Genomic DNA, 12,027 nt, shown 5'->3' with positions numbered 1-12,027 from the left:
GTAGTCCTATTTATTTACATCTATTCGGTCACCTGCTTAAGGAGCTTACAATCTAAGGTCCCTAACTCACATTCATACATACATACTAGGGCCAATTAACTTACAGGCATCTCTTTGGAGTGTGGGCAGAAACCAGAGGAAACCCACACAGGCAGAGAGAGTACATGCAAACTCAATGCAGGTAGTGTTGTGGTGTGGTTGGGGTTCAAACCAGCAACCCCTTGGCTGCTAGGTGAGAGTGCTAACCACTACACCACCGTGCTGCCTGAGCTTTGAAGCCCAAGTCCAACTAGACCACTCCCACTAAGATTTCAAGCTCAGACCCAGCAAACCCACCCAACTGCCCAGTCCCACCTAGCCCACTCAGCTGTCCATCCCAGGCCCAGCTAGTCTATTCAGTTCTCAAGTTCAGGTCTACATAGCCCACTCAAAAGCCAAAACCAGGCCTTGATAATGAGCAAGCAGTTGCCTGCCATACCATTACCGCTAAAATCACTTCCTGGGGAATCACCTTTGATATAGTTGTAGCAAGATCCCAAGCCTCTTTTAGTCTAATGAGAACCTCCAGAGCCAAGAACTGCTGACATCCTTCCATATAGAGTGGGTTGTAAGGCATAGTGGCTTTAATGGAAGATAGATTCATGGGTGCCAGACACTTCTTGAATGCAAAGAGATTTTATTTCTCTTGAACAGAATTTTGGGAAAGAGGGTTAGGGCCAGGACCCCTTTAGGTAGTTGCAATGGTAATTATCAGACTCCGAGACTTCTACAGGTAGACAGCCATGCAGGGAAAAGCATCCAGCAAGACCTCACATCTGCATGCGTAGGGATGCTGTCTCCCATGGCAACAATCTTAGAACAGTTCCTAACAAAAGTTGTAACAAACTCCATTACTTTCTCTACAGTCACTTTTTTTAAATTCTCGACCCACTGAGCTCCCAGTCTGTCTCACTAGACTTGCTGATTCACTGCCACCCAAATCCCTTGAGCTCTTCCAATCTTCACTTAAGTATCTTCCTCAAGCATCACCCCCGCTTCTCTGCTGGGTCCCTAGTTTTGCACTCCAGCTTCACCCCACTGGCCTGCTCTGTCCTTGGCTTGACACACAAGGCTGCTCCACAAGCGTCAACTCCACTGGCAGGATCCCTGGCATGACACCTGCTGAAGTTTCCCAATTTTTCACCGGCTGGTGAGAATACTGCTCTGGTACTTGCTTCAGCTACTCACTGTGGTCCCTGGTAATAAGGTAGATGGCCCCTTAGTGGCAACAGCTTCCCCCTACCTCTGACAGGTTCTCCGGCCGGCAGAACCATCACTTCTGATTGGACTGCAAGCTGCAGTTCCAACCCTACGCTGCTCTCTTGCTTCTGGATAGGCCCTCAGACAGCCTAGCAGCCAGATGTGCCCGGGATAGGCCCAAACTCCAGCCTAGCAGCCCGGGCAATATGATAAATGTCCACCCAGACAGCTGTCCAGGTGGCACAGAACACTGATCACCTGACTCCACCCAAATATATAGGTTCTCCCAGCAGGCCAAGAGATTTAAGAAAATCCCTGCCCATTGGCTGAGATACCCCATATATTCCTAATCTGTCCTTGCTTTGTCCTTGTCTTATCTAATGTCCCCAGGTACGCAAACACCTAGCGGCAGAAGAGAGAAGTGCAGCAATTCTAGACTTAGGGTGGAATCAATTGCATTGACATTGCAATCCTCACTGGCTCCACACCCAGCTCTGACTGTTTCCTCTCAGTCCTCTCTGGCATGCCTCTCCAGTCCTCCCGACTGCCCATGTCACTCATTAGCCCTCCTGGCTGCAAACTGGTGGTTCCCTCCTTGCCAGGCAGTACTAGCTCCAGCTGTCCTCTCTGACTCGTCTCTGTGTCTCCTGTTCAGATCCTCCATGAGTTCTTGAAGGGATCCGTCCTGCACCCGAGTCCCAGGCCCAAGGTCACCCCCCCAGACTGGGGTGCTCCCTCAAAGGCCCCGACAGCCTATTACTCCAGCCTCAGTTCTTCCACCTGACAACTCCTCCCTAGCTGGGCGGGCCCTGGGTATTTCAAGGAGACCTGCCCCCTGCCAATCCTAGTTGGGGATTGGTCAGTGCTCGCCGAGACACCCCAGACTGCTCCTCCCCACTTCCCCTTCTCTTCTTCTAGAATCCTCTAGAAGCTAGAGGGAGGTAACCATAGAGTGATGCTGTCTGTGAGTCACAGCTGCTGCTCTGAGCCACTCCCAGCCCACACAGATCAAAACAAACAGGCCCAGCTTCCAACTAGGCCTGCTTAAATTTACCTGCTCTCACAAAAATCCTAACTCTAGCATCTACCTAAGTAGAGGGTGCTACACTACTATAACCCACCTACCTACCTCTGGCTCCCATGTCTTCATACTACTATCCTTCTCTAGACTGGTCCCAGCCAACACCTGATGGGTGACCAAACTCCTTTCCCAGTGGTTAATGCTGCACAGTGTTTGCCAATTAGTTCTGTAGATACAAAATCTGGGAAAACAAACAATGCTCTTGCGTCTTGCACAACAGTACTTGCCCCTGGAGAGAGCACTGAATCGTTTAGCATTCATGGAAGACATAATTTACACAAGCTATTTGTGAAATTAAGAATTTGAACACTGCTCAAATGACATTAATGTTATAGATTATCCAAGGAATGCTTGTTCCCTCCATAGCCATGACCCTCTAATATGTTTCATGCATTTACGGGCTTAGTTATAGAGGACCTCTACGACTAAGCATGTGAATGGGTGAAATGTGTTATTGGGTCGTAGCTAGGGAGGGGACAAGCTGAAGCCAATCTGCCACTGTATAGACTGGGTGGTTTCCCAGTGTGCACTTCCGCATTCCTTAGATATACAGTATCATGCATTGGGCAGAATAGGCACTTTGGGAGGCTAGCATGTAGTAGTATTGTAGAGTCACCGGTTGGCATATATGTGAGCTAGACATGTACAATTCGTTCACTTCCGAATTAGTTTTTTTTTCCGAATTTCCGAAATTTCGAATTTCTGAATTTCGAAGGGTTCAGGAGGATGCTACATGCAGGGTGCAGGGTTTAGGAGGATGCTACGTACAGAGTGCAGGATTGAGGAGGATGCTACATACAGAGTGCAGGGTTCAGGAGTATGCTATGTACAGAGTGCAGGGTTCAGGAGTTTGCTACGTACAGAGTGCAGGGTTCAGGAGGATGCTACATACAGAGTGCAGGGCCAAGGAGTATGCTACGTACAGAGTGCAGGGCTCAGGGGATGCTACATACAGAGTGCAGGGCTATGGGGATGCTACATACAGAGTGCAGGGCTCAGGGGGATGCTACATACAGAGTTTCGGATTTCCAAATTCCGAATTTTTGGAAATTCAAAGATTTGAAAATCTTAAAAAAAGAAAGAAAATCAGTAAAATTTGAAATAATAACTAACTATTAAATTATAGGTATTGGAATTTCCTTTCAAATTCGGCTGTTCGGCATTCATTATTTCAGATAATTTGTAACTTTGGATAAATTTGTACTCGTTACGTTCACTAACATCCAAATTTGAAAGGAAATTCCAATACCTATAATTTAATATTTATTATTAGTTAGTTATTATTTCAGATTTTCGGGTTTTCGAATTTTCAGATTTTCATTCTTTTGAATTTTCAGATTTTCATTCTTTTGAATTTTCATTCTTATTCTTGGATTTCTACATTTCCAAATTTTAGATTTTTTACATTTCAAATTTCCGAATTTCGGAATTTTCAATTTCCAGAAATTTGAATTTCCGAATTTCGAATTTCCAAAATTTAGAATTTTCGGAAATTCGGAAATTTGACAATTCGGAAATTGGAAAATTTGGAAAATTCGAAATTTGGAAATTTGTCATTTTGGAAATTCTAAATTCATAAATTCGTAATTTAGGAAATTCGAAATTCGGAAATTTGGAAATTCGGAACTTCGGAAATTCGGAAGTTGAAAAATTCAGAAGTTTGGGAATTAACTAATTTGTCAAAATTCGTTAAAAAAATAATTCGGAACTAAATGAATTGCACATGTCTACTCTTCAAGCTGACAGAAGCTGTTCCTCTCTCTCTTTAGACCAGTGGTTCTCAACCTTTCTAGTGCTGTGACCCCTTTATAAAATCTCCCAAGTTGTGGGGACCCCTAAAAGTAAAATTATTTTCGTAGCGTGGGTTGTCAGCAGCCAAGGCAAGACAAGTAATTGTCGCCGCTAACCCACGGACATTTAGCACTCCTTGAGTCCCTTCCACTCGTACAGTATTAAAAACCCCTTATGGTACATTTTAGGATGTACCACTCTCTCTTTGTTCTCCTTTCTTTCCCTTTAATCCCTCTCTATTCTAATTTCAGGGTTTTTTTCCCCATCCCTCTCTAGCCGTCTTCCTTGTTCACTTATTTGTCTCTTTCCCTTTTCTTTGTTCCTCCCCCTCTTTTCCTCTCCCTTCCATGTATTCTCTATTTTTATTCCTTCCCTTACTCCTTGGTGGGAGGGGGGGAGTTGGGATCAGTGGCAGTGCTGGCAGGGAGTTGGGATCACTGGCGGTGCTGGCAGGGAGTTGGGATCACTGGTGGTGCTGGCGGGGAGTTGGGATCACTGGCAGTGCTGGCGGGGAGCTCTGATCAACCAATTTAGGTGCTCTTGATCAAGCTTATCTGCTGATCTGAGAACTGTAGTGGGGACTTGTAATGGCAATTATAATCACAGGTAGTGTTACTCACTGTCTCCGGCTTCACTGTGTCTCCGACTTTGTGGTGTCTCGTAGCAGTGACACCTATGCCGAAATTAGGAGATGGGGTCTCCTCCAGCCCCTCCCACTTCACATTCCTCACCAGTCAGCTGCCCTTTAGTCTCTGCCCCCAGCCATGCCGTGAACTGAATGGGCAGCTGCGAAGAGGCTAAGTGGGCGGCCATGGGCTCCAGGAACAGCCCTGCTGGGCGGCTGCAAAAAGGTTGGGAGAGTGGTGCGGGATTCAGAAACAGCCCAGGATTCGGTGACCCCTGGCAAATCATCATTTGACCCCCAAGGGTGTCCCGACCCCCTGGTTGAGAACCACTGCTTTAGACCAAGTATAGGGAAAACTCACTCACTGCAGCCAGGAGGCGGAGAGTCTCTCTGTTCTATGGCTGGGCTGAGCTGTGCTCTCTCATCTCCCTCCATGTCCTCTCCTCTGTACATCTCAGAACTCAAAGAAGGCGGGCTGGAGAAGGGGGCGGGTTCAGCACTTTCCTATTGGATGAGAAGGCAGAAAAGAGTCTGTATATCAATCTGCCTGCCGGGTCTAGCTAAAGATCATTGGCTCATGTGGCCGGAGCCGCTGTATCCCTCCACAGGAAAAAAAGAGTCCCCAGGTTCCTGGCATCAGTACAGGATTTACAAGTAGAATACAATTTTAAAAAACACTGTGATACATACAAGAACTGGTATGTGAATTTTAAGGGTGCTGTGTGGGGTGCTTAAAGAATTTGTGAAGGTGCTTGAGAACCCCCAAACTCCTATCTGGCACCGCCCCTGAATCCAGGGACAAAACCAGGGACAGACTTGGTCCGGGGACAGTGTCCTCAGTTCGGGGACTGTCCCCGGAAACCGGGGATGTCTGGTCACCCTAGCCAAGGAGGAACTCTGCGTGAACCGCAAATCCAGGAAGTGTGGGTTGTCTGAGATGCCAGCAGGCTTGTGGCAGCATCCCTCTGCTCATCCTGAGCAGTAATATATTTCTATCCCCCTTGGTGGGAGTGGAGATGACTCCATCTATAAGGATATACAGTACATACACACCCAGCACAAGACCGTGTTCACACTACCAGACGTTTCTCAGAGCTGCAGTTCCTCTGAGCTCCACAAGATGGTGATCTCACTTTTACGGAGATAGAACATCTCTATGGAATACAGACAGGAAGTGGTGTCAGCTACAGACAGGAAGTTCCGGGTGAGAGGTGAGTTGAGAGGAGACATTGCTGGAACTGGCAGCAGAGGAGGTAATAAGATCTTATTATTATACAGGATTTATATAGCTCCAACAGTTTACAACATAAGGGCACACTGTACAATTACAATACAATATAATACAGTTGGAATCAGAGGACACTGCTATTTTTTTTTTATTTAAACCCAGTAACCCCCCCGTCATGTCCGTCCTCTTCCTCCATAGTCACTGTGATGTCTTTTATCTCCAGCAGATGATGATACACACATATATAGTGTGGAAACCTAGATTAACCCCTTCAGGGGCAGAGCATTTCCCCACTTTACTCCAGTCTCTTGTAACGAGGGATTCGGGTTGTGCGGAACTTGCCAGGATTCTAATTTTGGTTTGAATTTGTGGAGGATTAGTTTCGGTGCTCAGGTTCAGATCCGTATCATGATATGAAGTGAAACAAAACAATACATATACCCACAAAAACCCTCCCATCATTACCACCCACATGTGTTGACATCATCAAGTGCAAAGATCAGAGTCCCAGCTGAAAAGTGGTGGGCAAATGTCTGCATTGAAAGCACTGCAAGATTATTATTATTATTATTATTATTATTATATATTTTCAGCAGTTTACACAGCTCTTTACAATGTAAAAAGGGAGACTGTAAAGTTACAATACAATGAAAAACAAGAGGGTTTGGAGGGCCCTGCTCGAAAGAGCTTACAATCTAAGAGGGTGGGGCAAGAGGTACAGAAGGTTATAATAACTATGGAGAATGAGCTGATGGAAGTAATAAAGGCATGATAGGCTTCCTTGAAGAGGTGAGTTTTCAGGTATTGCCTAAAGGCAGCCAGAGTTGGAGGTAGCCGGACAGATTGAGCTAGAGAGTTCCAGAGGATGGGAGAGTCATGGAAACGAGCAAGGGTGCAGGAGGTCTTGAGAGGACTGTTTGGGTGATATTTGAAGAGTAGGTTAGTGATGTAGCTTGGGGCCGAGTTGTGAATGGCTTTGTATGTTGTTATTAGTATTTTGAATTAAATTTGCTGGGCAATCGGAAGCCAGTGTAGGGATTGGCAGAGAGGGGTGGAGGGCACTGAGCAGAGGCCAGTGGAGGGATTGGTAGTGGGGGTGGAGGACACTGAGCGGTGGCCAGTGGAGGGATTGGTGGAGAGAGGTGGAGCACACTAAGCGGAGGCCAGTGTAGGGATTGATGGAGAGGGGTGGAGGTAGGGTTGCCACTAAGGATGAGTGTTCGCACACTCCACGTGCCGAGCCCACCAGGAAGTCGGCACGGTGATGCGCTAATCACAGGCAGTGAGACATTTCATCCTTAGTTGCCACCTCATCCCTTTAAACCCGAACACATATGAATTACACAGATTCTGAAGCTAATGTAATGCAGATAAGGCACCTAGTGAGTTTAATTACCACCTTAATCAATTACAGAACCTGTGTAATTAATATGTGTTCGGTTTTAAAGGGATGAGGTGGCAACCCTAGGTGGAGGACACTGAGCAGAGGCAAGTGGAGGGATTGGTGGAGAGGGGTGGAGGACACTGAGCAGAAGCCAGTGGAAGGATTGGCGGAGAGGGGTGGAGGACACTGAGCAGAAGCCAGTGGAAGGATTGGCGGAGAGGGGTGGAGGACACTGAGCAGAAGCCAGTGAAAGGATTGGCGGAGAGGGGTGGAGGACACTGAGCAGAAGCCAGTGAAGAGGGGTGGAGGACACTGAGCAGAAGCCAGTGGAAGGATTGGCGGAGAGGGGTGGAGGACACTGAGCAGAGACCAGTGACGAGAGGTGGAGGACACTGAGTGGAGGCCAGTGGAGGGATTGGTGTAGAGGGTTGGAGGACTCTGAACAGAAGCCAGTGGAAGGATTGGTGTAGAGGGGTGGAGGACACTGAGCAGAGACCAGTGAAGAGGGGTGGAGGACACTGAGCGGAGGCCAGTGGAGGGATTGGTGTAGAGGGGTGGAGAAAACTGAGCAGAAGCCAGTGGAAGGATTGGTGGAGGGGTGTGGAGGACACTGAGCGGAGACCAGTGGAGGGATTGGTGGAGGACACTAGGCAGAAACCAGTGGAGGGATTGGTGGAGGACATTGAGCAGAGACCAGTGAAGAGGGGTGGAGGACACTGAGCGGAGACCAGTGGAGGGATTGGTGGAGGACACTGAGCAGAAGCCAGTGGAAGGATTGGCGGAGAGGGGTGGAGGACACTGAGCAGAAGCCAGTGAAGAGGGGTGGAGGACACTGAGCGGAGGCCAGTGGAGGGATTGGTGGAGAGGGGTGGAGGACACTGAGCAGAGACCAGTGAAGAGGGGTGGAGGACACTGAGCGGAGACCAGTGGAGGGATTGGTGGAGAAAACTGAGCAGAAGCCAGTGGAAGGATTGGTGGAGAGGAGTGGAGGACACTGAGCAGAGACCAGTGAAGAGGGGTGGAGGACACTTAGCGGAGACCAGTGGAGGGATTGGTGGAGGACAATGGGCAGAAACCAGTGGAGGGATTGGTGAAGGACACTGAGCGGAGACCAGTGAAGAGGGGTGAAGGACACTGAGCGGAGACCAGTGGAGGGATTGGTGGAGGACACTGAGCGGAGACCAGTGGAGGGATTGGTGGAGGACACTGAGCGGAGACCAGTGAAGAGGGGTGGAGGACACTGAGCGGAGACCAGTGGAGGGATTGGTGGAGGACACTGAGCAGAGACCAGTGAAGAGGGGTGGAGGACACTGAGCGGAGACCAGTGAAGAGGGGTGGAGGACACTGAACGGAGACCAGTGGAGAGATTGGTGGAGGACACTGAGCAGAAGCCAGTGGAAGGATTGTTGGAGAGGGGTGGCAGACACTGAGTGGTTGGGTAAGGTAAATGAATCTGACAGCAGCATTCGTGATAGACTGAAGAGGGGATAGCTTGCAGAGAGGTAGGCCTATGAGAAGGGAGTTGCAGTAGCCAAGGAGAGAGATAACAAGGGAGTGAATGAGTAGCTTGGTGGTTTCATTAGTTAAAAAGATAGTCATAAATCAAGGATGGAGCCAAATCCAGGCACTAGACATGTGCAATTCACTTTGTTATGAATCAAAATTCGGATGAAGTTTTCATTATTATAAAGATTACGAAATAAATTATAACAAAAAAAAATAATAATTCATTTGTTTCATTTCAGAGACATGATGCAATCATTTGGGCCTTTTGTTAATGTTTGAAATAACGGAATAACAAATGATCCAAATTGATTCTGACCCATTTTGTTTCTATTCTAGTGAGTGTAGAGTGAATATCCTAATAATATTTTTTTTTGTATTGAGGTTGAACTTGAAAGACCACTCATTTAATTTGTATGTGCACAACCCATTAAAATTGCTTTTATTTAAGTTTGTTATTTTTATTTAAAAGAAAACGACTTTACAATCACTTTAATTCGGATTCATTTGTTTTACCCTTAACTCATGGTTGAGGCAAGCCAGAATCTCATCCCTATATTTCAGTTCAGAGATCAGACAGACTTTACTTGGAAAATGTAATTTCTAATCAGACAGGTAGGACAGGATATAACAGGTGTGCAGGGTGCGAGAAACCCAACAAATACAAAGTAATCCAATCTATATGTACTACTGGGGGCAGCCTGCCTGTTATCCCTTTATATTTTCATCCTAATATTGTACAACCAATACAGTCCAGATCATTTTCCACTATCCATCTACAGAAAAACCCGCACAGATCACATGACCATATCAGTGAGGATGGAGGAGGACTGGAGTCACATGACTGAGAAGATAATAAACCTCACCCTGGAGATCATCTACCTGCTAACCGGAGAGGTGAGGAGGATTCTGGGAAGTCACATGACATCACTCTTATCACTACTAATAAAACACAGACCTGACCGGAGAGGTGAGGAGGATTCTGGGATTCTAACATGACATTACTATTGGTTCTCCAATACAGAGATTTCCTCTTATGAAGTCAGGTGATCATATGACCATCACAGTGCCTCCATGTGACTCCCTAAAACCTGAGAGACACAACATGCAGAAGATTCTAGAAGTCACCAAGAAGATGATGGAGCTGCTGACAGGAGAGGTGAGCGGTGCTGGGAATTCTGGGACATTATCCAGTAACAGACAAGGGATGTGTCTGGATGGTGACTGTATCATTGTGTGTGTCAGGTTCCTATAAGGTGTCAGGATGTCACTGTCTATTTCTCCATGGAGGAGTGGGAGTATTTAGAAGGACACAAGGATCTCTACAAGGACTTCATGATGGACAATCAGCCACCCCTCACATCACCGGGTAAGAGGAGACTTTATTGTAAAGGAGAGAGCAGTATGGAGGGTCCACCTAGATCCCCCATCATCTGATAAACACATAGAAACAATGTATTCAGTCAGTGTGTGTGTTTCCTACAGATGGATCCAGTAATGGGAACCCACCAGAGAGATGTCCCCGTCCTCTGTATTCCCGAGATTCCACACAGGAAGATCACACCATCCCTCACCATCATCAGGTAGATGAGGAACAATCACTGATAGTTATGATTTATACACAGCATGTTTGTTACAATAAATGTTTATTATATATTTTAGAGTGGACACTTTAGGGAGTTCAATATTGTTGTTAAAGAAGAGTATAAAGAGGAGGATGAGGAGTATGGAGTAGAGGAGCTTTCAAAAGGACACAATGATCTTCACAATGACATTATGATGGAGTCACCTAATACCAGGAACCCACCAGAGAGATGTCCCCGTCCTCTGTATTCCCGGGATTCCACACAGGAAGGTCACACCATCCCTCACCATCATCAGGTAGGTGGGATTGAGTGTCTGGAACATAAAGTGATTGAACACTCTGACATGTGGAGACAATATGTGGACTTTACAAGATGATATTTTCTTTGAGATCTCACATCATAAATACTTCTATTTTACTGATGTTATTTTCTGCCATTCTGTTGGTTTAGGGTGAAGATCTGATGAACATAAAAGTTGAAGGTGAAGAAGAGAGGTATGTGAGGGATGATGAGCAGTCTATGGAGGAGGATGGAAAATTGGGAACATTTGTAGAGGAGGACACTCCTACAGAGTTCAGCACAGGTGAGCCAAAATATATTCTTCTGTTTTCTCTAGGGCTGAAACAACTAATGGGCTTAATCAATTATGAAAATAGTTGTCAACTATTTTCATAATTGATTAGTTGGCCAGCTGATTAGTTGGCCTGCAAACAGAATGCATTATTTGTTTACATATCAGAAAAAAACAGTGCAACACACATACAGCTCAGTACACCCTCCATACATGCCAGTAAGTGCCTGAGAACTTGTGAATGTGTGAGGAACAATGCCTCATGGGACATGTAGTCCTGGGCAGGAGAAGGAAGTGAGGGATTCTATAGGCAGACGTTTTTTACCTTGCTATAGGAGAACTCTATACTATATTTTGTGGCTTCCTATAGGGAAACTCTATACTATACTTTGCAGCTGCCTATAGGGGAACTCTATACTATACTTTGCAGCTTCCTATAGGGGAACGCTATACTATACTATACTTTGCAGCTTCCTGTGCAATTGTCAGTTATAGTAACGCAGTGCCGTTTTGCAAAAAAAAGGCCTGGTTATGAAGGGGGGGGGGGGTAAACCTTCCGGAGCTGAAGTGGTTAGCATAAAAAGATTTATATCCCCCCCCCCCACCCCTCATATAGCTTTATGTCTGACTACCAGTTTAATTTACCCTGTATTTCCTACTTCTGGGTATATTTATATATATTATCTGTTATTCTCAGAGTGGATTCATTATTTTGTTCTGTAACCATATAGCGGGTTACTTATATTTACCACTGCATATAGGTATTCAAGAACAAATTGTCTTTTTTTTTTTAAACTATTTGGATTCGGCGTCAAACATATACCCATGTTCACCATAATCTACTTAAACCAAACCCCAGTGTTTTGTCTCATCCCTACTATCAATTATGTTTTTATCTTTTTCCAGGACATGCCATGGAGAAACCCTCAAAGGATCATCTCACTTTATCTCTAATCTGCAAAATGGAAGCTGAGGACATCACAAGAGATTGTGCAGGAGAAAAGACAATGAGCTCAGCT

General features: G+C 46.0%; 1 protein-coding gene across 1 annotated transcript in view; it reads left to right on the top strand.

The window, feature by feature from the left end:
* The first annotated feature begins 5,922 nt into the window (after positions 1-5,922).
* The window catches only part of LOC141121744 (uncharacterized), a 52,848-nt gene continuing 46,743 nt past the window's right edge, over positions 5,923-12,027 (top strand). Inside the window, exons 1-6 of the mRNA XM_073611452.1 lie at positions 5,923-5,989; positions 9,634-9,748; positions 9,876-10,010; positions 10,097-10,220; positions 10,337-10,434; positions 10,514-10,732. Of these exons, the coding sequence (XP_073467553.1) occupies positions 9,653-9,748; positions 9,876-10,010; positions 10,097-10,220; positions 10,337-10,434; positions 10,514-10,732 (672 nt within the window). The 5' untranslated portion in view covers positions 5,923-5,989; positions 9,634-9,652. The remainder of the gene's footprint in view (positions 5,990-9,633; positions 9,749-9,875; positions 10,011-10,096; positions 10,221-10,336; positions 10,435-10,513; positions 10,733-12,027) is intronic.

The sequence above is a fragment of the Aquarana catesbeiana genome, unplaced genomic scaffold, assembly GCF_042186555.1.
Source record: "Aquarana catesbeiana isolate 2022-GZ unplaced genomic scaffold, ASM4218655v1 unanchor229, whole genome shotgun sequence".
Lineage (NCBI taxonomy): Eukaryota > Metazoa > Chordata > Amphibia > Anura > Ranidae > Aquarana > Aquarana catesbeiana.
This window is presented reverse-complemented; position numbering and strand designations above follow the sequence as displayed.